Source organism: Paramormyrops kingsleyae, chromosome 11, assembly GCF_048594095.1.
Source record: "Paramormyrops kingsleyae isolate MSU_618 chromosome 11, PKINGS_0.4, whole genome shotgun sequence".
Lineage (NCBI taxonomy): Eukaryota > Metazoa > Chordata > Actinopteri > Osteoglossiformes > Mormyridae > Paramormyrops > Paramormyrops kingsleyae.
Window position 1 is genome coordinate 26,227,189 of NC_132807.1, and position 26,103 is coordinate 26,253,291.

Genomic DNA, 26,103 nt, shown 5'->3' on the forward strand with positions numbered 1-26,103 from the left:
GACGCTGTGCCGAGGCGGGGATCCGTCTTAGGCGCGGACACTAATTAGCGATTAAACACCTTCATATTCCTGCCTGACGAGGGTTCGCAGTTATCTCACTGTTAATGTTACACGTGAAAGATTCCAACATATTACGCTCGGATGAATTAACTGTACATTTGTACTGTCAGAACTGCAGAATTGTATCTATGGGCCAAAAATTAAATTCGATATCTGTTGCTGTGCTCACCTGAGGACCATTTAGCTAACTTACGTCGTCTGCTACTGACGATGCTTCACAAATATTGCTATAATAAATTACGCTGACAAATACTGCAAATTCAAATGATGTAAATCTACTCATTTTAATATTACTAATTTTATTCCACCTAGCTAACAATTATTACTGAAAGATGAAGGGGTTCTGCAACAGCAAATCCAAGCGACGGTGCATCTGTAGGACACAGTACAGTGGGACTGATCCATCATAACAACAAAATTTATGTCTTATATTGAAGACGAAGCCCTGCATGGCCCAATCCGTATGTCCTACAACAGATGGATGTCTATGAATATTCATGAGCGGTAATACGGGTCTGTTGTAACGGTTTGTCGGCCTGCTATGATCAATCTTCTTGCCCCCCAGACATAAAGCCCTTCATCAGAAACTTTGGGGCTCATCCACACTTGTCCAGGAGCACTGCTGCTGCTGATCAACACAAGCCTGCAAGCACAGGGAGGGCATGGAGGTTGGCACAGTGCCCTGCTCTCTGTGTGGGAGGGCTGAGTAAACAAAGAGCATCCAATTAACCTTCATTACAAACCAGACGTATTTTTTCCTTTTATGGAAATGGGGTTAACCAGGTGTCCCATGGGGCAACATATGGATGGGATTGACATAGAAGGAAATATGTACATACATAATTCAATACTAAAAGGCTTTTAAAAACATATATGTCTATAAATATACTCATGACAATGCAGCATCGAACAAAATATCATTAACATTATCAATACCCATTTCCGAGGGCCAGCATGAAGAGGCACCAAATAATTTACCAGAACCTCAATTCCAACCCTGGTCTTTGTGCCGGACTGATGCTAATTCAACTGCCTCAGCTTGCATACAATATGGCTGCCCTCACCCTAGCTGTGCTGCTGCCCCCTACAGGACCAGAAGAATACAGAAATTCCAGGTGCCACCTGCTCATCTTGCACACTCCTCCCACAACAGGGTTCCGGTATGAGGTTATTCTCAGCGTGTTAATAATTAAAGGACATTACGTGGAAAGGCAGTCCTGGTGCCCAGACACCAAGAGAGCCCCTGCTGGCAGGAAACAGCCAATGACAAAATAGCACGATCGGGGTCACATGACTACATTCACTTCCACCCATTTCCTGTCATCACACAAAAACCGCAAACCCTTGATGAAGGGAGGCTAAAATAAAGTGCGAGATCGGGAGAACAAAGCGGATGCGTCTTCATTAATGGACACAAAGAGACCTCACTGCCGCATGTGGAGCAGCTCGGACTCAATTCACAGCCACCTCCCTCTCAGGGCCGAATCGGGGGTGGGCTCTGAAATTACTCACTAGCTTTAATAAAGTCATTACAGCGCATGGCAGGGTATGGAGAGACCCCCCCCCCCCCCCCACTGCCAGCCAAAAAAACGTGAGGGGAAACCCAAGGTGAGAAGAATCTTAAGAAAGTAGTAAGAGGCGGGACGTACCAAGTGTTCAGGGGGCTTCATCTGACCACAGACAAAGCAGCGGAAGAGCTCATTTGCATGCCCCCCCCCCGGCTCCCCCGAGCGCCCAGCAGTGGGCCAGCCCGTTGCTGGCTGGAGCAGAGGCCTGGCAGCACAGTTCCCCCACGTCCCCAACTCTCAGGGAACCGCAGAGCCTCCCACTCCTCACCAGTATAATTATATCAAGATTAACAAGGGAGGTAATTAATTTCCTTAAGATGGGTATCTTTCAGGCGCCTCGGGCTCAACTTTGTTGTCAAAACTGTATACTTAACCGTTATTAAAGTGCAAACTTAAGGCAGTGACGGGAAACTCACTCGGTATACGGAGAATAATTTTATTTCGCTGTCTCTGATAGTGTACAGAGACTCATAAACTCCCCAGCTCACAAACCGGTTACATTCCAAATGTTAACTAAGCCGTCTGTGATGAAAAGGCTGCTTAGATTCTCAGCAAAGGGCAGAGAAACATATTTAACCTTTAACGATGCTGAAACACATCGCCAACGATCATAACAGCTTTTTTTTCCACCCGCATCCCCCACCCCCATCTCATAATTCCAGACAAATCCCTCTCCCCTCGACACAAACATATCTTGCCCACTCTAAGTGATCAACAAAGACTCAAAACGTGACAATGGAGAAAAGAGACACCACGTCTGAAGTGTTTGGTTCTATTCTGGGTCTAAATTCTAAATTCACTATGGTTGCAAGGCCAGGCTACATTAATATCACTTTAACGCGGTATGTTACTTCCCACAAGGTCCTGATGGAATTCCCTCGTTCATAAGTGCACGTTGGCGTCAACAGGCCAGAGTGGCTGAAACGCCTATTGGAGATCTCGTCAAATATATGAACATTCGCGTATACGGCAGAGAAATGTGCTTCAGAAAATGCTCAAAACAAATTAGGCAACAAGCTTAATTCACCGAAGCGTTATATATTTTATTCATTCCTTCAAGGACACAGAGGATAAAACCTCGTTCAGTTAATGGTCATCTTAGAAGGGTTTTTATATTAGAGGATTTACATCTAAAAGACATACTACATTTCTGAAATTCTGCCAATCAACAGGTAGGATACAGAAATGGGTTGTGGAAGATTCCGAATTGATTTTGAAGGGGGCTGCTGTTGCCATGGTGAGTAGTAAACTGGAGCCAGACCTTTCTGGACCAAGCTCAGCTTGGCTCTGCAGATCTTGTCAGTTTCGTTGTAGTGCTACCTACTGCCTTGGGAAGACTGAACACAGCAGCCCTGCAACCCAGAGGAGAGGTGCCCCTTCTAAAAGCTCGGAACCCTTTAGCGCATCAATGGTGGACAGGTATCCACCACCTGCACAAGAGTCGCCAATTACAGCACCCCCTTGTGGAGAGAGACAAGCAAGACTCACCTGCTGGCTACAACCCAACCCTATCAAGGTTAATCTTTTCATGTACTTTCTCCACCATGGGCTTGTCTCTTTCCATAAATTTAAAACCTTGCATATCTGGTTAAGTACAAGGCAGCCAACAACAGCGCAGTCAAATATCTTGACTGATAGCCAAGAAGCTACAGTTTCCTGGAGAGGTGACTGGATTAGGGTTAGGATTAGGGTTAGGGTTAGGGTTAGGAGCAGGGCAGCCATTTAGCATGAAACAGAAGTCTCTTCAGACTGCCCAGACTCTCTCCTGAAGCTGCTACCCCCGCGACCCGAACCTGGACAAGCGGTAGGTAATGGATGGATGGATGGACTGCCTCTGGATGCCAAACCAACTGCCTCTCCTTTACCGCCTCACCTTTACCATCCTTTACCATCCTGTCTCTCCTTTACTGCCTCCCCTTTACCGTCCTTTACTGCCTCCCCTTTACCGTCCTTTACTGCCTCCCCTTTACCATCCCGTCTCTCCTTTACTGCCTCTCCTTTACCATCCCGTCTCTCCTTTACTGCCTCCCCTTTACCATCCTTTACTGCCTCCCCTTTACCATCCTTTACTGCCTCCCCTTTACCATCCTTTACTGCCTCCCCTTTACCGTCCTTTACTGCCTCTCCTTTACTGCCTCTCCTTTACCATCCTGTCTCTCCTTTACTGCCTCCCCTTTACCGTCCTTTACTGCCTCCCCTTTACCGTCCTTTACTGCCTCCCCTTTACCATCCCGTCTCTCCTTTACTGCCTCTCCTATACCATCCCGTCTCTCCTTTACTGCCTCCCCTTTACCATCCTTTACTGCCTCCCCTTTACCATCCTTTACTGCCTCCCCTTTACCATCCTTTACTGCCTCCCCTTTACCGTCCTTTACTGCCTCTCCTTTACTGCCTCCCCTTTACCATCCTTTACTGCCTCTCCTTTACCATCCTGTCTCTCCTTTACTGCCTCCCCTTTACCGTCCTTTACTGCCTCCCCTTTACCATCCTTTACTGCCTCTCCTTTACTGCCTCCCCTTTACCATCCTTTACTGCCTCTCCTTTACCATCCCGTCTCTCCTTTACTGCCTCCCCTTTACCATCCTTTACTGCCTCTCCTTTACCATCCCGTCTCTCCTTTACTGCCTCCCCTTTACCATCCTTTACTGCCTCCCCTTTACCATCCTTTACTGCCTCTCCTTTACCATCCTGTCTCTCCTTTACTGCCTCCCCTTTACCGTCCTTTACTGCCTCCCCTTTACCGTCCTTTACTGCCTCCCCTTTACCGTCCTTTACTGCCTCCCCTTTACCGTCCTTTACTGCCTCCCCTTTACCGTCCTTTACCGCCTCCCCTTTACCGTCCTTTACTGCCTCCCCTTTACTGCCTCCCCTTTACCATCCTTTACTGCCTCTCCTTTACCATCCTGTCTCTCCTTTACTGCCTCCCCATTACCGTCCTTTACTGCCTCCCCTTTACCATCCTTTACTGCCTCCCCTTTACCATCCTTTACTGCCTCCCCTTTACCATCCTTTACTGCCTCCCCTTTACCGTCCTTTACTGCCTCCCCTTTACCGTCCTTTACTGCTTCTCCTTTACCATCCTGTCTCTCCTTTACTGCCTCCCCTTTACCGTCCTTTACGGCCTCCCCTTTACCATTCTTTATTGCCTCTCCTTTACCATCCTGTCTCTCCTTTACTGCCTCCCCTTTACCATCCCTTTACTCTCTCCTTTACCATCCTGTCTTTCCTTTACTGCCTCTCCTTTACCGTCCTTTACTGCCTCTCCTTTACCGTCCTTTACTGCCTCTCCTTTACCCTCCTTTACTTCATAACAGCATGGCTGTCTGTCTTGTCTTTCCCGTCCTGATTGCAGGTACAGGGGGCAGAGCTGGGGCTGGGGCTGCTAGTTGGGGTGGATGCCTCTCAATATTTTGCCCCCAGCATTGCCATTAACAGATAATCTCAGAATACCTCACTGCAATTAATTCCGTGACAAAGCCCAACCGAGCCAAATCCTGCAAGCGGGCGGGTTCTCAAAGATACATCGAAGCCGGGGGGCAGGCGGGAGCCGCTGGGGGGGGGGGGCTTGTTAAAGCAGGTCACCCGCCAAACTTGGGGCCGGCCCAAGGTTACGGAGCGGTGGGGAGCGGCGAGAGACACACGATTTGTATGGCAGCAAGACGGGCGGGGGGGCATTCATGCGGCGATGCTGTGTAATCATGCACTTCAAGCACAGCACCCTCTTCTGCACTACACACGTATCACAGGGTCCCACAAACCAGTGAACGCACCCAGCTGTGGCCACACTAACTGCAGAGGAAGGCAAACAAACAAGACAAAAAAAAATGCAGACGTGTCAAATGAGGTCATGGTGACGTGCGCATTATACAGACTAAATGAGATTTATTATTGGAGAAGCAACTGAGGTTTTACTTTTAATTGCCCCCCCCCCACCCCACTACATTTTCCATGGAAAAACCGAATGACTCCCTAGGATTCCAACAGCAAGTCTGAAAGAATCTCTCTTTTCCTAAACATCTTTGATTCATTAATTCTCAGGGGGAACAAATTACATTGTTGAGGCTTACAATTCATATGAAACAAACAGGACTCGAGCATCATGCAGGAATAATCTCACCGCAGTGAATAAAAACAAATATTAACTCTGTGACACATGAGACAAGCATGACTAACACACAGGTAAAGCGTGACATCATCAGATGAAGGGAATCTTCGTCCATCACAGAAATTCCATCAGTATCGGGCCCTTCAGTGAAATTTGAATGTAATTGCGTGTTTAAATGTGGAAGGCATTTTGAGCCTTAAGAAAGGACCCTTAAAATAAGCACAGATGTGCGTTTGTTTTGTTAGCGCTCAACATCTTTCCTTTTTTTTCCCTATTCAGATTCCAGCGTCCTTTAATTTTCCCCATCAGTTCCTGAGGTGAGACGCACCAGCCTTGACGCTGCTCTGTCGCCCCCAATGATTCAGAACCAACGCCACCAAACGCAAAAACGGAGAAGCGAACCACTCTGCTGACGCCGCACCCCAGACCAGCTGTCCTCTGCCCTTCTTCTGAACATTGCTGCTCCAAATCAACGTCCCACAGAAGCCCATCGCACCGTCCAAGCAGAGGTACAGGTGACATCATCATTGTCTCCCTGTGTACTCATATTTATATATGGGGCGTCTAGTCAAAATGCCAAGTTCAAAATACTGCCTGCCGACTCTGCAGTACGGATGAGTACTAAGGGAGCGCTGAAGGGGTCAGTCCCCTCTCCTAAACCAAACAACCCCCCACCCAGGCCTCCTATCTGCTGGGATTGTCCCTCACCTCCCCATTTCTCAAGCAGGGGGCAGGACAGATCAAAAATGAGGCTGTGTGGCGAGACGAGGCCAACTCGGGATCGATTTACTTCATTAACAGAGATTACAAGTTTAACTTACAAAACCAGGAGGTCAAAATTTCTCATTAAACAAAGGAACCATGGAGGACCAGGGGCCTGGGAGAGCACTCTTATTACTAACTGCGCGTCTCAATCCGCCTTTGATGTTCCACATGCCGCCCCCCCCCCCAGTTTTTTTGGCAGAAGGGTTGATTTTAATTGTAGCTATAGAGGAGAGCGCAGTTTGCTGTAAGACAGCCTCCGCATCTGCAGCGAGTGTGGCTTTGCTGATATTGGGCGCAGTCCATCGCCCGGAGCTCCTTTTAATGGCTCCCCTTCTCATACCAGCCTCAGATTGTTTTCCACGTGATTCCTGTTAATTTAGCTGCAGGAAAGGGCATCAGTTTTCTTCCCTGCTCTCCCCCCAGCCCTATTTTTTCCCTTCCTCCTTTCCCTCTCTCTCTCTCTCTCTCTCCCTCACCCTCCGTCTCCGTACTCGTGCAGTAGGTGATATGAATCCAAATGAAAAGCGCGATGCTCCGACCAACGTTTCACCATGTGCTTGTAGGAGGCTGCTATGAAAAGCCCAATGCATCCTGGGCAATCTGACCGCCATTGTCGTTTCTTCTGAGCCCGTTGCCTGCTGTCAAACAGGGTTTCCGCTTTGATGTGATGAACGACCGACCTTCTCGCTACGATGGTCTAGGGCCAGACGCCAGGTGAAAAGCTGGGCCCAGAGTTAATCATCGAGCTTTTCGGAACACAATCCTCCCATCGGTTTAATCACTCAAAAGTGTCCTCAGAAGCCCTGAGCTACAGATTTCCCTTTAGAGGAAATACCGTGGGTGTTATTTCACAGGAGAGCGCTAAAGCCTGAAGTGAAGTCAAAGACCTAAAAACCAGGGGAACAAGTTTTGGTGCTTTAACAATACACAGTCATCGGCACGTAGATGCCGGTAGGGGTAGAGCTCGGGACCCGAAAGGATCGGCTGAAGCCATGGCTAACGCTAACGTTAACCCTAACGCTAAGGGTCGCCTCTGACTGGATCCTAAGAGACGACCTCCAACCTGCCTCAAATCCTCCCTAAACCTCCTCTCAGCATCCAGGAAATCTGGCCACTTGCACAAAGGCATCAACAAGCATGAGCAGGAAAAAAAATGGGCGATAACGAGATCAAATCTAATGAATCTTTTTTGACTTTTAATTCTCAACTCTACTCACTGTGCCTTCGAGACGGAATACATTCCTAATGTCCACGTCGATATCTTTGGTCTCAAGGCGGCCATAACTCAAAGGAGGTAAATAAAATTCATCGGCTGCTCATGTGCTCCACACCACAGGCTAATCGTTTCCCGGTGATTAATGCCACAGCCAGCGTACGGACACCTGACGGGGCGCCGAGAGCCACCAGAAGCTGCCACCGCCGTCTCGTCACCTGGGGGCACTGCAGCGGCCGGCCTCTCCCCACGCCCCCACCCCCCACTCCCCGGGTCGACGTTCAAAGGCAGCCGCTGCCTGATCGCAGCGGGGGTCCCCCTCCCACACATACACACACGCCGAGGAGCAAGAAATCCAACCCTGGGGGGTCACTTTCAACCCCCACCCCCCTTAGTTGGTCACTGCAGGCGAGCTCAGTGCTGGGGCGCGTCTCGGCAAGCCCCCGGCCCCTCGTCAGTCCAGGCCCCGGCGGTCTGCCGCTGCTGAGCATACGGCTTTCAAAAAGGTTTAAGAACCAGTTTCAACAGGTGCCGTCCATCACAGCGTAAAAAAGGCTGACAGGGCTTATGGACCACAGCAGCGGCAGCCGCCATCTTGGGACCCCTTTACAGAGTCCACCCTCACGAAAGGCTCAGGCTGCTGGCCGTTGTGCCTTTTAACCTGCAACATGGACCTGGAGTTGGGGGTGGGCGGGTAAACAATACTCATATTTATTACATGTGTGTGTAATGGGTAAGTGGGGGCTGGGCACAGATTAAGGCTGGAGTAGCAGAAATCTGCATACTGTCTAGATCAGGGTGTACGTGATGCGGAATAGGGCTTTTCAAAGAAGATGACCTATATTTTTGGTGGCAGGAACACTGAAAGGGCAGATTTGAATGGCGTTTAGCCTGCCCCTAATGGGTCACGTGACCAAGCCTCCTATTAGCACTGCCCAGAGAAGCCCAGACAGTGGAAGGGGGAGTCGTGGTGCCGGGTTCTACAAAGGGTCGCTTTACAGAGATCAGTCACACCCCCGCTTCCTGCCTCACCTCCTATCCCAGCATTCCATGAGGACAGGAAGAAAAATCAACAGCTCACAGTGTGGGAGGAATAATGGCCTGGCGTACATGCTCATTTGCATAGCGCCCCCAGGTGGAGGCAGTGCCGTGACAGTGAAGTGTAATGACTCCACAGCTTCCTTTGACTGGGAGCAGGTTCAGCCGACAGGCACGCGGCCAGTGTGACCGCGAAATGGGGCTCTGCGAGCTGGGGGAACTGCATCGCTCGGAGTCGCCACGCGGTCGGCGCGGCTCAAGCCGAGCGATATTTTCATGCTCGGGAACCCAAAGAGCTCCATGATCACGGAAGGTTTTAAGCAGCGTCATGCGAGTGGATGGAGACAAGCTACCGCCATGGCCGCTGGTTTGCAAAGTGGTTCCCAGTGTTAACAGACAGCAGCTAATGAGCTTTGCTATCGTAACCAGCTTCGAACGACACGCCGATGATATCCAAATGCCATCGATCATCCTCAGGGTGCTAGACTGTGACTGATTTCTCTGAGTCTCAATGTTCTGGAAGCAGAGACAGACAAGGCTGGATGCTGAACAATGGTCACTACACAACCTTACCTTGATCCCTGACTGCCCCCCCCCACGCCTCTGTCCTTAAGGACCACCCATGAAAGCAGTTTCTTTCCCCGAGCAGTGACCTGTGTGACTGACATTACACCCCCACCAGTGGAAAAGTACATATTTACTACAGCTGGTATTCAACAGAGCACATTCATTTGAACTTATTTATCCATGAAATGCCCTCCCTTCCCTCTAAGCTCCTCCCCCTGACTAACCTTCCCATAAGTACCAACCCAACAGCCCTTTCCCATTAGCCCCAAGCTGACACACCCTCCTTATAAGCCCCACCCCTGACACACCCTACCCATACACCCTGACACGCTGCCCCTATAACCCCTAGTCTGAGACCCCAAAACGCCCTGCCCCTAACATACCCTCCCTGTTAGCCGCACCCCGGACACGCAATCCCTATAAGCCCCAACAGCCATTTCCCATTAGCCCCGCCCCCGACACACACTCTGTGTGAGCCCCGCCCCCGACACACCCTCTGTGTGAGCGCCTCCGACACACCCTCTGTGTCAGCCCCACCCCTGACACACCCTCTCCGTAAACCCTGCCTGACACACCCTCTGTGTCAGCCCCACCCCTGACACACCCTCTGTGTCAGCCCCGCCCCTGACACACCCTCTGTGTGAGCCCCGCCCCTGACACACCCTCTGTGTGAGCCCCGCCCCTGACACACCCTCTCCGTAAACCCTGCCTGACACACCCTCTGTGTCAGCCCCACCCCTGACACACCCTCTGTGTGAGCCCCGCCCCTGACACACCCTCTGTGTGAGCCCCGCCCCTGACACACCCTCTCCGTGAGCCCCGCCCCTGACACACCCTCTCCATAAGCCCCGCCCCTGACACACCCTCTCCGTAAGCCCCGCCCCTGGCAGGGCGCCCCCTTACCTCTGCCCCTGACGCCACAGCCCCAGGCGAGTCCAGCTTGCGCTTCTTCCGCGGTCCGATGGCTGCCAGCGCTGTCAGATTGGCGTCCCGCTGCCTCATCTGTGCCAGTTCCTGTTGCTGCATCTGAGAGGAGCAAAGCCAGACCAGGGTCACGCCAAGATCCATCACTGGAAAGAGTGACAACTGCTCCTCCCTAATACAGACATCCTCCTATGCAACAATAAAACACCACAAACTAACAGTGACTAACAGCAAAACATTTCGCATACAAGGTCAATAAACTCCATTAATATTCATACTCCTTCTACCAAAGCAGTTAAAATCAAATCATTTTCCTTCTCATTCCGAAATGTTTTTGACGAATGTCACAGTTAATGGCATTCCCGCACTTTAGTCTTCATCCCGCCTGCGCAAGCAATTCTGCTTTCCAAATACTTAGGTACATCTAGCTAGTACTGGGTGAGTACTGGGTGGCGCCGACTTTGCCCCCAGAACCACTTCCCTGGTTGGCAGGCCGTGCATTTAGCCTTTCTACACACCACTGTAGACCACTGTTGTACTGAGCCGTTATTGTGCACTAATGGCCTTCATGTTAGCTCAGATAAATCTGACCTCCGCTCATCCACATGGTGGTTCCAGCATAGATGTTTTTTATTCATCACGAAATCTAGACACTGTACAGTGTGAAAATCCAAGGAAGGTGCCTAGTGATGGCAGAGCGATCACTTCTGGCACCAAAAATCACACTCTGTTCACACGACTCAGACCATGCGTCTCGGCCACTGCAGTGCCTTTCCACACGGTAAGTGAACCTCCTGACCCTGCATGCTACATGCTTTCAGCTGCAGCCACACGATTCGTTGTTTGTGTGCGACAAGTGTGTCTCATAGGCCAATGGGAGTAACCTGCTTTGCATTATAAAAAAAAAAAAAAAGCAATAATGTTAACATAAAAGAAAAACACACTGGAAAAAATGCAGTGACCGGGCTGATCTTTAGCACCTTGTTCCATTTGCTTTGTGTTCATTATTCCACACCGTTATTTACGTTATGCAGAAGGTGCTCAGTGTTACCCGCATTTGCTGTTGTTACAGTGTGATGCCATTCAGGAAGATTATCCTCCGCAAGACTTGTTGTTGCAGCCTCAGTCTATTCAATGTCTTTTCCAGAGCATATAAAGATGGCGGCTCCAGTGCTGCAGTGGCCTGACAGCAGTGGCACTGCCCATTTCATACCCGACCATGTTTATAAAAGTTCAAACTGAGGAGGCCTTTTCTCACGCATATAGCACAATGAACGGCATACATTTTTGGGGGAAATACACTTTCCTAGCATGGAAATATATATTTAAAAGGTCTTCTAAGCTTCCGGCAACAACTTGCTGCAGCAGACATCTGCTATAGTCGAGTAGCTGCTCGTCTTCAGAAAGCAGCAAAGCCATAAGGACAGGGACAAGATGCCCCTAAGGTAAGGAGGGGCCCGAAGAAGGGAGCACATCCGACAGCACTGGTCACGGGGTCCCAGGAGCCCGACGGGACAAGCCAACGTGGAGACTCTCCTACAGACAATAAGAAGTGTCACCGTGAGCCAGAGACACCGGTATAACCCAGGAAGGAGGCCTGATGAAAGGAGCGATGACTCAGGGGAAGGTGGTAACAAACCAGAGAGATCAAATAGCGTAGAGGTGCTTCATTCATCGCCACGGGGACACTGGGTAGTTTCTGCATAGACATATTGTTCTCCATAAGGGATAGAGAAACACATGAGAGAAAGTGCTGGGGGGGGGGGAGGTGGGGGGTTCAGGGAGCCGGCCCAAGCAGCACCCCTGGAGCAATGGGGGTTAAGGGTCTCGCCCCAAGGGCCCAACACTGACATAAACGGGTAAAGTGACTCAACTCTGTAATCAACACTAACCTGCGAGGTGCCTGTAAGGTATGAGGTCATGTTGGGTGATACGTCAGACAACAGGCGAAAGGGAAAGAGTGTGGGACCGGGGTGGGGGGCTACACCTTAACAACAACACTGAGCCAGACAGAAAGGGAAAAAACAAATTATAGAAAATCAATTCGGCTCAGGACATAAACAGGAAATAAAAAAAACAAAACTGAAAATGATAACCGAAAGCAAAGCGCGGCTGTGGACAGGTGAACCAGGCAGTGAGGGGCTGCTTATTGAATATTATTTGAATATATATATATATGGACAACTGAAGGACCCAAACTTTGGATAATTCCCTTCGTTCTAGAGATTATCGATGCCAGCAAAATGATCCTGCCATGAGGAGGCAAAGAGAAACGGCGGAGAGAGCCTCGGGACGGCAGGGGGAGCCTCGGGACGGCAGGGGGAGCCTTACTGCTGAGAAACGCACACCCCACTACCCAGCCCCCCCCCAAACCCCATACTGAAATGGAGCCAGCATGGCTGGCTCGAGATCAGATGTGTCGCGTGTATGGGGGAGGAGGGGGGGGCCATACCTGCTGTTTTCTTTTTGTCTGAAAGACTCTCCCTCCCCCCCCCCGATCTCCAGGCCTCCGAGTTACGCCTCAGGCTTTAACACACAGATGTCCTTTGTGCTGACCTGCACCAGCCCCTGGTGCCACAGACCCCAGTAGGGGGCGCCCTGCATAAACAAAGAGAACAAGAAAGAGGCAGGCCTGCCGTCGCTGACCCTCCCCCGGTATCAGCCTCCTGGGGGGGGGGGCTTCAATGGACCAGCCGTTAGCCCAAACAAGCAGACAGCCCCAGCTTCTCTCTGGGGATAAGTCCCTACAAATTGCCTCCTCAAGCCCCCCCCTCTCAACCCCCTACTTTTCCGGGGCCTTTTGAGACTTGGTTTAGGTAAGGAACTTAAACAAGCTCTGTAATGCCTTTATTCCCGAGGCTGACAGGAGATTTCCCATTAAAGACACAATGCCCCCTCGTGCGTTCGCCATATCCCCCCCCACTCTAAACGCGCCACGCTGCTGATCTTTTAAGGAAACACAGGGGTGCGAGCCAGCTTTCCCGCAGGCTGGGGGGGGCCACTCCATCTGAATCAAGCGCCAGCCAGCCTGAGAAAATCAGACACCCCGTTTCACATTTTAGGCAGATGTATCTATATAAAGCCAATTATCACATTTAGTTTCCAAGGAGCGAAATTACATTAAGGAGTGAAGGAAGCAGCTTTCACTGATTCCCCCAATAAACAGACCTTTGTATTTAAATTAAGTTGTGCCCCCGCAATATTAAATTGTCTACTACACCATTGCTTACATCATGGCAGGTTTTAATTCCCATCACGAAAGGACGTTGCAAAAATGATTCCCTGTGTGAAGCTCGGGGATAATGAGCTTGACAAGGTGAGAAAAGGTCATAGAAAGGAGATGAGATGGAGAGATGCGTCCGTGTTACTCCCGTGTGCTCTGCTCGACACCTGGGTTTGCCGTGGCTCAGGAACGTGACGTCATGCGACCCATGCGGTGCTACTGCCGGGGGGGGGGGGGGGGCACCTCCAGGATTCACCCGCCCCCGCAGCAGAGAGCAGAGCTGCTTCGCAGCTGCTGGGGCCGGGGCTCTCCCCCACTCCACCCCCCACATTGCCTGGGGGGCTCTCGGTGTGCAAGGCCTTCTAATTAACGAGGTGAATCATGCCGGCATTCTCTAATTAGCGAACACGACGATGAAATGGGAAACATGCGAGCGGAGCTGGCCAGGCTGCGCAGAGGGCGGCCATGACGACGCGTCTCTCAGAGCCCCTCCCGTCACCTTTCTGCAGGCGGAGCGGGTCGCCCAGCGACGCCTGGCTGCACCTCTCTCTCAGTGATGCACCCCCCCCCCCAGCCCCCAGCCCCCCCGTCTCCCGACATTCTAACCGATCCTCTAGACCAGTGTTCCACAATCCTCGGGGAACCACACACAGCCCACGTTTTCGCTCCGGAAGCTGGCAGGGAGCAAAAACATGCACCGGCTGTGGGTGGTTAACAGTCTCTCTCTGTCATTGTCCATGTCTTAAAATGGCATGTTTGCATTATATTTATACGTCTCACCATTTGTATTCCATTCATTATTTCTCATCTGCACTATGACCAACGACAGTGACATTTCACCTCAGTGTATGACTCCACGCATCATATATCTGAAGCTGATAATGAGAGACTTTGAGTCTGACTTTCACGCTCCTCTGATATTCAGTGTTGTTTTGGGGGGGGCGTATAGGGCCAATAACTGTTGCCCCGCATCAGTCCCCAAGGACATCCCGCTGATGAGTGTATCCTTATTTTAATCGTGATCAGTGAAAATAAGAAACATGACATGGAAATGATCAGACATCACAAATACAGCCCTTATTTACCTATTTGTACGAATCCGTGTCGCGAAATGAAACAATCCCTAGTACACATGTAGAAATAAATTGAAAGTCTGATTGTACAAGCTCCATCCCTCAAGCACTCTGCCTGCTCCGTAATGCATTCTGCATAGGGGTGGCCTCCCAGAGCGTGATGTAGAGGAAGGCACGGCGGTGAGCTGGAAGCGGGCACAGAAAGCACCTCGAACAAAACCATCTGAAAACCTTTAAATGATAATTAAAGGAAATTATTATGAGTGTCATTTGAGATTATCAGTGCAGGGACGTATCAATACAGGATAAAAAAGTGATATCAAAAGTAATATCAGAACCTCGGGGAGCTTGTGGGGGGGGGTTGCATCAATACAGGGGGAGTCATAATTTGAAGGTCATTCGTTTGAATCCAAGACAAAGCGGCAATGTGATGTCACTGTTAGCCCCTGAGCAAGGCCTCTAACCCCCAGTTATTCCAGGGACCGTTTGACTCTGCCTTCACAACTGTGTGTCTCCTCGGAAAAAATGGAATCTCCCCGATAAAGAGAAAAGTTCTAGCAGTGTCTTCAGGGTCAGATCATGCCAGGTGGATCGGATCCGCATGACAGTCCAGGGCAGACTGACCTCCCTTCAATGGTTAGACCAACTTCCCGAAAAGCAGACTGTAAACTGAATTGCGGACAGTCCCCGGGGATTCCAGAACGGCTTTTCTATAAAAGACCGGCAGAGACTTCGCAAGCAAGTTGTCTCATATTTGGCAGTTTATCTTTAATTAACCTTGAGACACTGTCACATGCTAACATGGACCCAATATCGACACAGAATGCATTTTTGCCATCATCTAATGATTCCATTCACATCTGAAAGTAACTGCATTACACGCGCTTTAGTCAGAGAGTCAGGAACGGGTCTGTGAAGATATGGCTTGCTTACATCATCGGCCACGATTCGCTACGGAAGCCGTGCGGAGTACGAATGTCAAAGCTGCCCAAATCAACCTTTCCATGCCACAATCCTATACATCACAGGATTCTCCACAACGTGGTTGTAGCACATCAGACGACGATCATTTTTCAGCATCTGCTGTGGAATCCTGGGGATACATGAAGAACAAGGCTTTGGTGGGAATAAATTTGCCTCCCGAAACTGCTGCTTGCCAGTCCTCTGTTTTTAGGGTTTACTTGCAGGGTTCCACTGCACTTCCAAAAAGCGCAGGACAAACTGCCTTTGTCTGCACTGCACTTCCAAAAAGCACAGGGCAAACTTTTTAGTTTTTATAGTGCAGTTACAGATTTTTATAAAACTGAGGTTTTTATTGTGGGGACCTGAAAAATGTGTCCACATGATAAAAAGGAACAGGTTTTACCTGCGGTAAATACAAACCACCACCCCCCCCACACCGACACACACACACACACACAGTCTCTCTCCCTCCCTCCCTCTCACACAGTCACACACACACACACACACACACACACACACACAGACACACCCCAGGTTGTCGGCAGCCACACCCCTGGGTGTGTGCCATGCGTCACAGTCAGGGAGCACTAAGGGGTACCTTGCGGGCAGACTCCAGACAGCCCTGCCCCCTGACGATGGGCAAGAGCCTGGGGGGGGGGGGGGCAAACTGCAGGGTGCGTAGCGATGGGCGCGGTCAAAACGCTTGTACGACGCCTCGCCTGACACACTGCTGAAAAGCTTCTGTTCTGAGCTCCAAAAGTGTCGATGGCGTCTGAGACCAGAGCCGATGGGGGAGGGGGGGGCTCTACCTCTCGAAGATATCCAACCTGACCAGTGTACAAAGGACTAGGCACCCAATCAGATCAGGCTACATTTTTTTTTTGGGAGGGGGGGGGCATTAGTGCTGGAAGAAAAGATGAGAGGTGCTTCAGCAGGGCCTCAGATCACCTGCATGCCTCAGTCAAGCCCCCAAGCCACAAGATGCCGCCCCCCCCCCCCCCCCAGACATCAGCTTCCTAACTATATCACTGTCTGGCTTCAAGTCCACAGCACCAGTCATTCTAATACACAACAGCTCTCCTAATTTCATTTTACAAATGAGTGGGGGTGGCAGTTCTCGGGGTGGGGGGAGGGAGGCGGTTGGGGAGGGGGACTGACTCTTACCCAGTGGTTTAGAAAGCTGCTAATGGCTTGTTGCCCTGACGAGAATTTGGACGCCCATGACCAAAGCCAGCCAGGGTGGAAGCCCCCCCCCCCCCCACACACACACACACACACCCCCAGCTATGACCTGGACAGCAGCAAGGCCACAAAAAGACTGAGGACATAAAATAAAGCCAAAGTCCCTTAACACCACCCGGGAAGCTGGCTAACACGCTTAGCCTAAGGCAACAGAGGGTGCAGCGGCTAAGGGATCGTGACCAAATACTCTTTGTGACCAAAATGTTAAAGGTTTAAGAGCCGTGTCTGGCCCCCTTCCACTACCTTTGATAAAAGCTGGTTCTGTAAATACGTTCACCTGTATAAATGGACAACCACACCATCTGAAGTCGGGAATCACAAGATGATAAAAGGAAATATGAAAACAAGGGACTGATACGGTCATTATGCAGTAGCAAGATCAGGGATGTTCCCACAAGGCCGTTCTCCAGCCGGATACTTTCCAAACACAGTCACACTAGAGTTCAGGTCTCAAGCAAGAGAAGCTCCACCAATTTTGCCACCAGGCAGCGGCTGACCCCCCCCCACAGGTGCTGCACGGGAGCAAATAAACCAGGCTAATCCTCACGGCTCTCAAATTTCCCCATTTTCATCAAAAACACAACTGCACACACTGGAGTCCACAAGCACAGCATCTGACAGGCTGAGACATGTGAAGCTGCACGGTTTCCGAGGAGGAAACAGCCGACTTCCTTTCTGCCGCGTGATAGTTCCTACATTTCTCTACCTAAACGCGCCGCTCTGAACTCTACCTCTCCCATACCTGTCAGCTGCCTGGTCAAAAAAGCTACAATAGCCTTTATAAGAAGAATGAATCTGAACATTTCCCGGAAAGGGCACACAGAGCACCTTCAGCTCGACACCGATTTTCCCGTTCAACAGTTTAAAAGTGAAATTAATAGTGCCCCCTACTATTGAGCGCAGAAGAATCAGGAAAAGGAAGGCATTACCACGAATGACTCAAAGAACAGACACGGTGTGGAACAAACAGCTCCCAAAAAGCCCGGACTCTAAATGGCATCACACATGTAGCAAGGCATGAAAAATGGATACGGTGGTCTCTCAAAATGTCAGGGGTAATGATCGCTGCACAGCTTACCTCCTTAGCTTTCTGTTTCAGGCGGGCTTGTTCTGGGTCTTCTTGCCTGGAGCGACTCTGCATGGGGGGGAGGGGGGGGGGGGGACTCAGGTTAGCAGCTGGTTTTAAAAGCCTCCGCATCTGTTGCGGCAAGTGGAGACGGGAAATCGGAACACAAGATGTCAAGGACGGGATGCTTAGATTCATCGGCCGGCGAGACGCGGCCCCCGGGCACCTGCCCTGGCAATCTACTCCACACACAGCCATTACGATGCCACGTGAAGGAGATTTTAATCAAATGACTTCATCAAATAGCCTGCGTTCTCTGGAGCCGTGTGAGCTGCCGAGCCGGGCTTCATGTGCAAGAAGCTCGCGCCACGTCATCACAGACACGCAACACGCATGTGAGCATTGGCAGGGTCAGCAACCGACATCATTCGGTTTTCCTAACAATCAGAGTATTCTAGAGCCCTTGTAATGCAATGTTTCATAAAAATGTTTATGCAAAAACTTTTACGTTGTGCTTAACATGGTCTGATTTCTGACCCGTTTCTTGTTTGTGTCGCGCCTCTAGATATGTTCGCGTTTCTACAACATCTTGACTGTTGCGCTTTAAAGTCGTATGTGTCTACATGACGCTGATGTAATAACGTTAGCTAGTCTCCCACTAGTAATTACACTGCCGCAGAAATCTGCAGGCCACATCAATAACCTCTGCAGGCACTTCCACATCCCTGTCTGCAGTCCCCCCCCGATCCAAGCAAGGTGACATTGAAAGGAGAGAAAAAACACACAGTACCCTTGAAAAGTTTATATTCTTCTGTGAAACAAATTAGGTGGAGCTTTGAAATGAAGTGCGGCTCTAAGGTGGAGCACTCAGTCTCCAGCGTTGGAGAACCCATCTAGACACCGCCATCCATCTGCAGTGAGGGGCCTCAGCTCAGAGCCGCCCCTGTTGGGTGCATCAGACAGCTGTGCCCTCCTGCCTGGGGGGCGTCACACCTAGAGGACTACTAGCGGGCATCAAAATGCACAACTCACGCCGTTGTGGAGGCAGCCTGGCATTAAGCTCAAGGTACGGAACAGCCCTTCAGGAATGTGCAGCCTTAGATTCGCGTCTCTGATAACCCAGGGCCCAGACATGTAAATCCCTCAGTAACAATGCCGTACTTCCCGGTGTAAAAGAGCAGTATCTGTAGGCAAGAGGTTTCAGCTGAAAACATCTACAGCAATTTAAAAAGGGGTGCCTCTAACGGATCAGGGGTTTCTGGGTAATAGGTGTCTGTGACCTTCTTTTCCATCTCTGCTGCGCCTCCTTATGGCGTGAAGAAATTCTAGGAGAAACGCCTCTTTAAACCCCTTGGTGGATGGGATGACCACACACCAGTTACCATCAGTATAACCCAACAGTAACCAGTTTTAAAAAAATGAGGTGGGTGGATTTACCCGACTGGGAGAAAATCCCATCCGCCCAGATCATCTGTCCTACGTGAAAAGATGCACAAAATGTCTGTAGGGTAAATGCGGTCAGACATTGCTCCTCGGACCTGACGTCTGTTCATCAGGCACACACTAACCCACAAACCCCACCAGTGGCCCCCCAAAAAGGCTGCCTCGAGCTCCTGCGGGCATCCCATGATTACGGTGAAATATTTAAGTCATTTGTGGTCTTGAAGGGCTTCCTTAATCAAATGGCCTCCTGAAATGGAAACCAAGGGCTTTGAGATTTCCTCCTAGTTACGGTAATTAATGAGGAGTTAAGTGCTCAACTTCCTTCTGAGTTTTGGGAAACGGGCCTTGGAAAAGTATACCTCCGAGGTCAACAGCGATGTGTCGGTGCATGATACCGTGGGGATACACGGGCGATCGTGCGGGAGAAGGCTAACTGCCGCTTTGGGGGGGCGGGTCGGGAATCGGCCCGGCAGGAGGGCAGCCCGGCACAGGGTGCGGTTATCGGACCTGCGCGGCGCTGGCACGCGGGGAGCGATGACGTCTTAGGGCCAGAAGCCAAGACGGGCCGTACCTTGGCGGCCTTTAACAGGATCTCTCGCTCCTGCTCGTCCTTCCGCTGCTTCTCCAGCCTCTCCAGCTGCTCGAAGAAGCGGAGCTGCGACCGCACGTCCGTCGACTGCTCGTGATGCTCTTCATCCTGTGGAGAGAGGAGGCCGGTCGCTGAGTGTGAGCCACCCCCCCTGCTCGCCCCCCACCCCCCTCTCGGGTTCAACTTCATCTGATGAAGGTCTGACTCATGGTTAGCCCCTAATTGTTTGTTTGTGAGCTTGTTTTTCCAGTAACCCCCGCCCCACACACCGCAACCCCGCCTTTGTTCTCCTGTTCCAAGCACAGTGCTGTAACCATAACCCCCCCCAGCATCACCCCCAGCTGCCTCCCCCGCCTGTTTGAAGGCCACAGCCTGTTATCTTGCGGTTTCTCGATCAGCTTGTGTGTTTCGCTGATGTCAACAGTGTGACTTGATACAGATTAAATTTCTCATTTAGAAACCAAAAGAAAAAAAAAAAAAAAAAAACAGGAATACTTTATTATAACAACCCTCCACGAGTCAAACGGGAACAGCATTACAATATTATGGTTATTCCTAAAGACGCAAGACAAAAATTCATGTATTATTTATCGCCGTATTCAGTTTTTTTTAAAAAATGTTAAAACTGAAAAATGCTGCACAACGAGTCAAAGATTCTGCAAGTATCTCCGATCAAACACAAACTTAGGATTGGTCCTTAAACGCCCCAGTCAGCATTAAATCAGCCAGAAATAAATAATTTCAAAGCCAAGTTGGCCTGTGACTCTTAGAGAAAAACTCTACACTGAAAGGGAGGTGTAGTGTAAAGGGGGAGTCATATTTAATATTATGCTTTCTGGGAATGACAGAGCTACACAGCCACCAGCAGGGGCGCCGGCGAGGCCCACAGCCACCAGCAGGGGTCCTGGCCACCACTAGGGGCGCCGGCGAGGCCCACAGCCACCAGCAGGGGCGCCGGCGAGGTCCACAGCCACCAGCAGGGGTCCTGGCCACCACTAGGGGCGCTGGCGAGGCCCACAGCCACAGCCCTTACCTTACACGTCTCCATCCGGTGCTGTGCGATGGCAGACATCCTCTCCAGCATCGTCCGCAGCCTGGCCTGCGTGGCGTGAGAGATGAAGCTGACGGCCTCCGCTGGCACCTCGGTCACCCCAAATTTCTTTGCTGCAATCAAGTCAGAAACCCAGTGATATTCAGGCTTTACGGTAATCAGGAAATTATACAACGTCTGTATGAAATAGTTAAATACTATGAGATGGTCCATTCAATTAATGCAAACCAAAAAAATACCGATCACAGACTTGCAATGATTCCTGTCAATATTCAGCGTGTAAAAGTGGAGTGTCCCTTGTGACCACCATAACAGAGGTTACATCTGCACTGAAAGCTCCTGTGACAATCAGGTAAATATTGCCTGTGAGTTTTGGCTTGTGGTATCTGTGAACAATGTCTGTTGTGCTAGTCACTGGTTTTTCTTTCTGGCATGCTGATCGTTTTAACGTGATGTTGCCATCTAACTATGTTTCATGACAAGGACAAGGTTGATTTTAGCTTTCCTAGCAGCCTACTGTACTGAAAGCAAAGTCCTGTGGGTCATTAAGGAGGATTCTGATTCTGAATCTGAAAATCGCGCCCCTTCCTACCACTGGAATCATGGGCACGGACAATGACCTGCGTTGACGAGCTTTGGCTTTTGACCAGATGAACTACAATATCCTGATACCTTTTGCCTACTTTTTTTTGCCTAATCTATGCCGGCTTGCTGGGAGCAGAAGTTTGCAGTTTCTGGCGCTGCCACGGCGACAGAGTGAGACTCCGAGGAATTTCACACAGCCGGCAGAGCTGTAGTAGCCAGCCGACATCCTCGAACCCTGCTTTTCAGATTTAAAAGGTAAATATGAAAGCAGTGAGAGTTCCTCGTGAGGCATGAGCCAGTTTGGCCAGAGCACAATTTAAAGGATAATTAAGTTCCCTTAAAGCGATTCACAGTTTGAGTTACGCTGCGGAGTCCGAAATTGGGCAGGTTACGTTCTGAATTTCCTTTTAAATTTTGCATTAACATAATTGTGTTTCTGGCAGTGTTTTAAGTAAAACACGCTGGTTATTTAAAGCAAGCCCTGTATACCATCTTGTTCTTGTTAACAGCTCAAAAGGGCAACGCTGAAATGCCAGAGAAGGAAGGAAGGTGGGGGCAACACACTAAAACACAGATTCATTCATAAGTTAAGTAACGATAAAAGGGTTAGGGTTACGAATGCTAATAGCGATGAGACCTTCTGGGCTGATAGCCGCCCCCCCCCCCCGCCAAAGGAAAACCAACACAAATCCCACAGAAAGCACAGCCATGGGGGCCAATGCTGCGGCGGACAGGCGGTCCGGTCTGCCACGGCATGTCGCTATCCTCTGCCAGGGGGCACCAAGGAGGGAAAGCGTTCAGCCATCTTTCAGAGAGAAACAGGACGGGTTCCTCAGGATGGCACAACCCACTTTAAAGGGCACGGGGGGGGGTTAAGCTTAATTCCTGTGGGGGCTGCGTGTGTGCCGGCTTGATTGGCTGATTAGATTTAATTATTCTCTGGCTGTTTATCCTCTAAAATACAGATTTTAGGCGATTTTGCACCAAAAAGGCAGAAGACACAGAATTTGTATCAAGGGAAGTTGCTTTACACCCCTTCTAGGTGGTATGGCCGACATTTGGAAAGGAGGAGACCCAAAGTTTGATTCAGAGGTCATTCCAAATAGGGTAACAACGGAGGGCAGGTCATAACTCAATAGATATTCATGTATATGAGCGTGTAAATAGTGCACACGACATTAACTGGACTCACGTCCAATGCACCACTGCACCCAACTGTGCCCTGATCAGACTCTGGCCATTTGATGTGTCTGGCAGAACCAAGCTGGCAGAAATGTCAACCAGTAGGGGGCGCCCAGCCTCGCGGTTACCAACAAGCCACACCATGGGAGACTTGTGGAAAACCCCCGCAAGTCAGATTTACATTTTTAAACATGCGGCCGCCCCAGGCGACAGGATAACAACCAAACGAAGACGCAAAACAAAAGCACATAACCTCAGGCTCTCGTTTGTATGCCAAGAATACCTAATCAAGAGGGGAAAGAGATTTTTCAAATTACAGTTCAATTTACATATAGTGAAGGTGGACACATTCAAGCCAGAATGACTCTAAAAGCATCTGACACCAACAGAATGCCGTACTTCTACCAACAGCGATGTATATACATCACACTTAGACAAATTTGTCTCCATTAAACTGTCAAATAATTGATAAGTGAAAAAAATAGACTTGTAACCAAAATCCCTGGTTATAAAACACAGGAAGCGGGACAGAGCTGTGTGCCAGAAGTGAACCAGAAGACACTGCATCCAACACCACAAACACAGCAAGCTCAAGAAAGCCTTCCGTCACCATGCGCGCGATGAACTGCCGGCGTTAAAATTCACAAACCTTTTCACCGCTGCGACTTCCTGCATGTAAATATACACCCGTCTCTACGTTTCACAATGTTCCGATCTGAACCCGCATTTATCCAAACTGGGAGAGATTTTCTCCTTCCAAATGGCGTTTTCAGTTACCCGAGTGTCTTTTTCGTTTGAGAGTGGCCCAAAAGCAGGACGAACACACTTCAGTCCTCTACGTGCCATTTCAATCATCTACGCACCCCCCCAACCCCCCCTACAGGCTTCTCCTTTCACCTCCCCACAGCTTTTGGACCTTCTCGCGCTTAAGGGATTCATTGTCCGCCTCATTTTACAAAGTTATAGCCACAATGTTTATTATGTTCATCATTTATTTTCATATTACCACCACAATTCATATCACAGATAAGGCGACATCGCTTAAAAAAAAACAAAAACAAGCCTATTTACCGTTTTATTTGCTATTGTATTGCACCACTAACTTGGCTACTTTTATCTGATTAACAAAGTACTAAATAACATTCTTTATAGTGTATTTTTATGTTTGTGCTCTAGTATGTGAATTGATTTGTATTATATTTACATCTGCAATTTTCATATTTAATCACATTTGTCCAAAACATCCCAGATACTGGATCAGATTGAGATCTGGGGAGTTCGGAAGCCAAGTCAACAACTTGAACACTTTTTCATGTCCCTCCAACCATCCCTGAATATTTTTTGCAATGTGGCAGCACATTATGGTGCTGAAAGCGGCCGCTGTCCGGCAGCCCTCTTACACCAGGGCCAAGCCTGAATTCCAGCCCGGGCACTTTATTCACACCAAACACAAGAGCCGTGCCGGAACTCATTTATCTGGCCGTGAAAGAGTGCTGGGCCAAAGCTGGGAGTGTGTGATGTCAGGAGGCGGGGTCACAGTCACGCTATCTGGCTTGAAATGTCAGTAATTTAAGTGAAATTTACCCATCATGTCATTTGTGGGCTTGTTTTAACATAAGTGAAGAGAATGCAGATGGTCAGCAGCATCACTTTTTATATTTATTCATTCCACGTGAAAGATTTACATATTTCTTTTTTTTTTTTTATATATATATTTGTAAAATAAGTTTACCAAAATGTTTAGTTCTTTTCTTGTCTTCACTTTCCCTATCAAAGGAGTCCATTAATGCGTATTGCACATTAGTCCCTACGTACTTTATATGCATTTGTGCTGATTTGACAGGAAATTACTGTGCATTTTAACCTTTATATGCTAATTCACACTTCATTTGTAGTATAAAGGTTCAAATGCACGGTAACTTCCTAGTTTACAGCCCACTTGTTTGCCTGCTGTTAGTCCACACAGTTCCTGTGTCAGATTTCGTCAGGAAGGCTGAGGTTTTGGGTCTAGTGGGCTTCTTGTGTGTTGCTGTGTCAACTGCATGTGCGCAAGGAATTGACTGCATTACTAGGTGTTTCCAGTAGGTCTGTTGGAATATCACTGCTGAATGCCTTCGAAGACCATGACTGTATGCGTACATGGATAATGTAGTATGTATATATGCGACTGTATTGGACAAGTGGACAAGCGGAGTAAGAACTAGGCGTATCCCAAGAGACAAAGGGCACGTGGTAGAGCGATACCATGGATGGACGGACACACACACACACACACACACACACACACACACACACACACACACACACACACACACAGAGCAATTCAGAGACACCAATTCACTTCGACCTTATGTTCTGGACCGTGTAAGTAACCCACAGAAAACCCACACAGAACTGGGGGCAGAATTCGACCCATAAACCTGGGAGCCTGAGGCCACGGCGCCACACACTGGGCCAGTACGCTGCTCCAGGCTGGTGCACAAACATCTTAAATAACTGTGCTGCATGTGTGACTAATGTGTGAGGCCTCACGACGCAGTAAGAGGCCAGCGGGCCGGCGGAGGGGGAGGGGGGGAGGGGGAGGGGGGGGGTCAGGTACCAGTCTCCAGGATGCGCCGGTGCAGCATCCCCGGCGGCAAGAAGGCCTCGTCCTTGCAGGACCGGATCTGCGTGCCCACAAGGTCCGAGTTTGTGGCCAGGATGCGGGCACTCTCCTCGTTCAGGTTCACCCCGGCCATGGAGGCCACGTCGTTGATGTCATCGTCATCCCTGCAGTGCAAAAAAGTGGGCCGTGAAGCCGTGGGTGGGGGGGGGGATCCCCATTTCAGGAAACGTCACGTCGCAAGATAAAGCTGGAGCGACCCGCCGACTTCTCCGTCACGATGAAATTAGAACCCGGTTCCCAGTAATCTCATTCATCCCGTGGCGAGACGTATAATATACACGTTTCATTACTGTTAGAAACATCACATCGGGAACCGAGAGGGAGAAAGCGAAATTGAGATGTTTGACACCAAACGACTATCAGGGCTAAAGGTTCCCTCAGAAAGGTGCAGCCGCCTTTTCAGAGTCTGATCCAGGAAAACAAAGAACCTCAAAGGAAACCGTTTCATCGTACCAATGCAGTGATGCGGTTCTCTACTCTGCTTATTTAAACATTATTTCTCATAACAACCCATTTCATTCAAAGTGCTTAAATACATTTGCGCTTAAAATTTTACACAGCTATGTTTTAACCTGTGAGCTACTGGAACAGCCACACTAAAGACAAAAGTGTACATACCAGGGAAACTTCTAGAAAAAGCTAAACACTAATATTAAATGCTAATTAGCCTCTTAGCATTCAAAAAGCCAATGTCCTTCCTGGAAACACGACAGGCTGTTTCAGCCCAAAGGGGTTTGAATTGATAGTCAGAGGAAGAAAAGGCCATGTTAACCACCCCCCC

The 26,103-nt window shown here is 49.6% G+C and overlaps 1 protein-coding gene across 4 annotated transcripts in view; it reads right to left on the reverse strand.

The window, feature by feature from the left end:
* LOC111832695 (transcription initiation factor TFIID subunit 4-like) overlaps positions 1-26,103 on the reverse strand; it is a 55,038-nt gene that overhangs the window by 11,615 nt on the left and 17,320 nt on the right. For all 4 annotated transcript variants that reach the window (XM_023790343.2, XM_023790342.2, XM_023790341.2 and 1 more), the window contains exons 10-14: positions 25,257-25,426; positions 20,873-21,003; positions 19,822-19,947; positions 17,820-17,876; positions 10,220-10,342 (exon numbers count right to left, since the gene is read on the reverse strand). In XM_023790343.2, coding sequence (XP_023646111.2) covers positions 10,220-10,342; positions 17,820-17,876; positions 19,822-19,947; positions 20,873-21,003; positions 25,257-25,426 — 607 coding nt within the window. The remainder of the gene's footprint in view (positions 1-10,219; positions 10,343-17,819; positions 17,877-19,821; positions 19,948-20,872; positions 21,004-25,256; positions 25,427-26,103) is intronic.